Raw genomic sequence first — 4,878 nt, forward strand, 5'->3', positions numbered from 1 at the left:
CATTTATATATTCTATTAAACTGATATTTAAATAGCTAAATAAATGAACCATTACTGCTTTTTGTCTCACACATATCTGTACGGACATATTATGTTTCAAAGATGAATAGTTCCCTACTATCATTATTAACAAATATCAGTTATATTATCAAAATACGACACTTTTGACAATTTAGTCTAGAAATAATTATATTGAAAGTCAGTGTGAATCACAACCTTATAAGATGCACTTATAGTCAGCAAAACCATAGTCCACCAATGCTTGTCTTGTTGTTGACTTGACTATTTCTCTTGATACCTGTGAGGTCTGTGTGTGTGTGTGTGTGTGTGTGTGTGTGTGTGTGTTTGCGCGCGCGTGTGTGTTCCTTGCGGCAGTCAGGGGAGAGAGGATGTCTCAGATTTCCCCGCACAGAGACCCTCCCTTTCGTCAGGATGACTCACACCTCTGCAGTGGCTGACACTCTCACCTCATTCACAGCCCTTTAATGAGCTATGCTAATGAGCAGCACATCATTAGACAGCTCTGATTCACCTCTGTTTGTGAGCTTATCACAGGCATGATGATGTAACACCGACTGAACCACAGCAAGAGAGCAGACCAATCCATAGAAACCCATTCATTCCACATTTTTCCTCGTCCAATTGCAGAAGAGTCTGTCTTGGCTTTGGAAATGAGGAAATATTGGGGAACAGTGTGCTTCTTTACACTTGTCCAAAGTGCCCCCCTTACTCAAGTCTTACCTTTTTAGGCACAACTAGTAACATGACCACCGCTCAGGGCAGTTTCTTCCATCATCAGAGGTGAGGGTGATGTAAGGTCTCGGAAGGGCTAGTGATTGCCCTCTAGGGGACAGAAATAGGAAGCTTTGGCAGATGCAGTAACATTGCTGACTGCTAACCACAGTGGGGAGAGCGAATAGGACTCTTGCACTAGATGTTGGCTTTGAATGAAGAAAAGCAAGAACGGGCGTTTTTTATGATAAGTTTGATCATGGACTATACAAGATTGAGCTACTTTTAAAGAATCTAATTTAAACTATTTAAATGAGCTCTATAAACAAGCCTGACTGGTTTAGAAAAGTTGCTGATGAATTATGGTGTTAAAATTATACTTTTTTTAAATGTCTCACACAGTGTTTGTAAAACAGCTTTTTTTTGTCATAACCAGTAAAGCAATGAGATTTGAGATTTAATGAGATTCTTTTTATTTTACGGAAACTTTTACATCAGTTTTATTGAAATACAATTGACAATCCAGAAATCACAGCTGAAGTATTGTTGCATTAGATATTTATGCACACAGGAACAGTGTCCAAGCGCCACCTTCAGTATTTTATTAAGAGAGAGAGTGAAGACGGAGAGAAAACAGTATCCATCTACAGTAAACACGTGTTCATAACATACGATTATTATTTGCCCTATCGTCTCGCATTTTAAAGCTGCTGCAAACATTTGAAAGCAATTTCTATGGTTTCGCTTGTTTACGTGTAGACACTTGCACCCCCCTACTTTAGTTTATCCAGCGATATGTCTGTCTGGCACAACGCGGGTACAGACGAACGCGCAAATACGCACCCACAGCCGCGCTCTGTCGACTGACGGGCGCGCGTAAAGGGTTAACGCCCACTGCATGAAGTCTGTAGGGCGGAGTGGAGAGGATGTGATTGGAGCAGTACGCATGATGTCACCTACATGAAAAAGCCAAGAAGTAGTTAAGAAGGCGGCTTCTAAGTCTGGAAAGAGTGGGTGAACCTCAGAGGCACACAGAGCAGACGCACGCAGGTGACAAGTAGACTTTTGGCAGTGGACTGACAAACACTGCAACGGCTTTGCTGTGGCACGGAGCTGTTCAACAGGAACCATGGTGCTGCAAACGGAGATCAGCGAAACGGACAGCATGTCCAGAGAAGCGACAGACTCCGACGAAAGTGAATTCATGGCTTGCAGCCCGGTAGCGATAAATCCAGACTGGTGCAAGACAGCCACCGGACACATAAAGAGACCGATGAATGCGTTTATGGTGTGGTCTAAAATCGAGCGGAGAAAGATTATGGAGCAGTCGCCGGACATGCACAACGCCGAGATCTCCAAACGCCTGGGGAAGCGCTGGAAAATGTTAAAGGACAGCGAAAAGATACCTTTTATCAGAGAAGCCGAAAGGCTGCGGTTGAAACACATGGCTGATTATCCCGACTACAAATACAGACCCAAGAAGAAACCAAAACTGGACGGATCGTCCAAACCATCAGTCCCGTCTCCGGAGAAGTCCTGCAACAAAATGTCCAAGAACTCCGGCAAGAAATGCTCAAAGCTGAAAACGAGTAAGAAGTCGTCTCACAGTTACGCGGACGATTACGCGTTCAAGAGCATTAAAGTGTCAAAGACTGTTATTAAAAGGGAATTCACGGACGACGAGGAAGACTACGACTACGAAGAGGACTCTCGAGTCAGGGTGAAGGAGGAAGAGGAGGACCAGATCCTGGCGTACAACGTAGCAAAAGTTCCCGCCAGCCCAACTTTGAGCTCGTCCACAGAATCGGAAGGCGCCAGCATGTACGACGAGGTCCGAAGTGCCGCGTCCAACAGCAGACTCTTTTACAACTTCAAAAACATCACCAAGCAGAGCACAATGTATCCCGCATCCGTCTCACCAGCATCCTCTAGGTCCGTCTCCACGTCTTCCAGCTCGAGCGAAGACGCGGACGACTTGCTTTTTGACTTCAGCGTAAACTTCGCCTCGTCCACGCAAGGGTCGGAGCTGGGCAACCAACATTCAGGAAATCTCTCCCTCTCTTTGGTGGATAAGGAGTTGGAGTCTTTTAGCGAGGGAAGTCTGGGTTCCCACTTTGAGTTTCCAGACTATTGCACGCCCGAGCTCAGCGAGATGATCGCTGGGGATTGGCTCGAAGCGAACTTTTCTGACTTGGTTTTTACTTACTAAATAAGAAATGTTCCGAGTAATAACATACGAAAGAGGGGGAATGCTATATTCTGTACATGTTTCTTACCCCTGCCTCATTCTGGTGGTGTGCCGATAGGGGCTTTTGGAAGGAGGCGGAGAGAGGTTTGAGCAGTTAGATGCTTATGAAGCTGGTACCGTAGCAAAAAAAAAGAAAAAGTCTGCAGACGTTTTTCTGGCAGCATGACAGGGTTTTATGGATTTTTTTCTGTAGGTCTACAATTACTGTTCAACTAAAGCGGACCACAAAGGGAAAATCTGAGAACTTCTATGCATCTTATACCCTCTTTCTAACTGCAGGGAGTTGATAATGTAAAGACTGTGCGGACTGACTCGAAGCAAATCTGTGAACTATTACCGTTCAGGACGTTACTTTGAAGCGTTATTTACTCATTTATAAATGCCGGAACTTTTTTTAAACCTTTTATCTTTCTTTTGAAACCGATTCTTCTGTTTACCTACTGGTTTGAAATGTAAGCAGCCTAAATCTGTTCAGAGTTGCAGGTGATAGAGGAAGCATTTTGATACATAACAGACCTCATCTTTTTAAAAGAAAGCAAACTATTTTCAGGCATATTTTTGTACAGTTTAAAAGGGAACGTTCTTACTGGGCACTCAGTGAGTTTCAGGCACTTCTTCCCTTTATCATTTGTTTTAGCATGCAAGGGAGTCCTGGTTTGAGGATTACGTTAAAATAAAACTTGCATCAAAAATGCCTTGTGATTTTAAGCTAGGTTTTGTACAGCTGTAGATCAAATTTGTCGAGTATTTGTAGAACATATGGCATTGGGGAGGGGGAGAGATGCATACCTCAGTGCTGGTATTAGTTTCAAGATTGTATATGTACTGTAAAATAGTAAAGTTAGGAGTTTATGTATATCATACTCGTGATATGTGGATGGGTCCCAAATCGCAGGTGTGAGACTGGATTTTTTTGTTCTTTCTAATGGCACATACTGTTTCCCCTTCATTTTTTTTGTGCAATATATTTACTTGTAAATGCAGACCATCTACATTTTTTTTTGCATTTTTGTAGCAAATGATGGACAGACATACTTTTGTTTGTCAACATCATTATTTGTCATGATGCTGAAATCATTGATAAATAAATAAATCAGCTGGAACTGATAGTACCTGAGTACGGTCACATGAGTGTGATGCTTGTGTGATGCTTGTCTCACCCACAATGTTGCTCAATTGTTGTGCTGCAACCAATTTGAAAATGACTCACTTTTAAAAATGTGCCATAATGGGCAAATATTGAATGTCGGTGGTCTGGCTGAAAAAAAGCAAGAAAGCAAAAAAAGGTACATTCCATATCCTTGTTTCATATGATGAAACGTTTTATTTTCAACTCAAGACTGCCACCTTTTCTATTACAAAACCAACAACCATCAATGTGTATTTTTATTTCTTGCACTTAAACATATTTTGTTTATTTTTATGTGGGTCTTATGAAGTCTGTTTTGATACAAGGTTTGGAATATGATGGACTATTTGCCAGGGAAAAGGGTTAAGTACTGGGCAGTCTAACCTCACATTCCAAATGTGAACCTTTGAATCTTTGACTCATCTTTTAATAAACAAATACTTACCACCATAAAATCTCTTCTCAATTTGTGAAAAGCAGAGTTCTATACAATGAAATGAGTGTAATGTATGAGCTACCCATGAAAAAATCTAGGTTAAACAATATATATTTTGCTGACGCTCTTTAAAACTGTACATCTTCAATGGTCGGAACCAGTAAAACCAACAGTTTAAATCATAACAATCTCACGTCAAAGCTGCGGCCCCTTTAAGAAATCAAATTTTGCGCTGTTTAAAAGCGGTGTCTTGTGATTGGTTAGATTTTGTGGCCTGTTGGAGTGAAGAGGATAGACCCAGCATGAGCGCTCCAGCTGCCACTAATAACTGCC

At 41.8% G+C, this 4,878-nt stretch overlaps 1 protein-coding gene across 1 annotated transcript; it reads left to right on the forward strand.

Moving 5' to 3' along the window:
• Positions 1-1,745: 1,745 nt before the first annotated feature.
• sox11a (SRY-box transcription factor 11a) lies at positions 1,746-4,554 on the forward strand. The gene has a single exon (XM_079458197.1). It carries the CDS (start codon positions 1,862-1,864, stop codon positions 2,939-2,941), a length of 1,080 nt encoding a protein of 359 aa, XP_079314323.1. The 5' UTR covers positions 1,746-1,861; the 3' UTR covers positions 2,942-4,554.
• Positions 4,555-4,878: the final 324 nt, after the last annotated feature.

This window comes from Barbatula barbatula (assembly GCF_947034865.1).
Source record: "Barbatula barbatula genome assembly, chromosome: 6".
NCBI classification, from domain to species: Eukaryota; Metazoa; Chordata; class Actinopteri; order Cypriniformes; family Nemacheilidae; genus Barbatula; species Barbatula barbatula.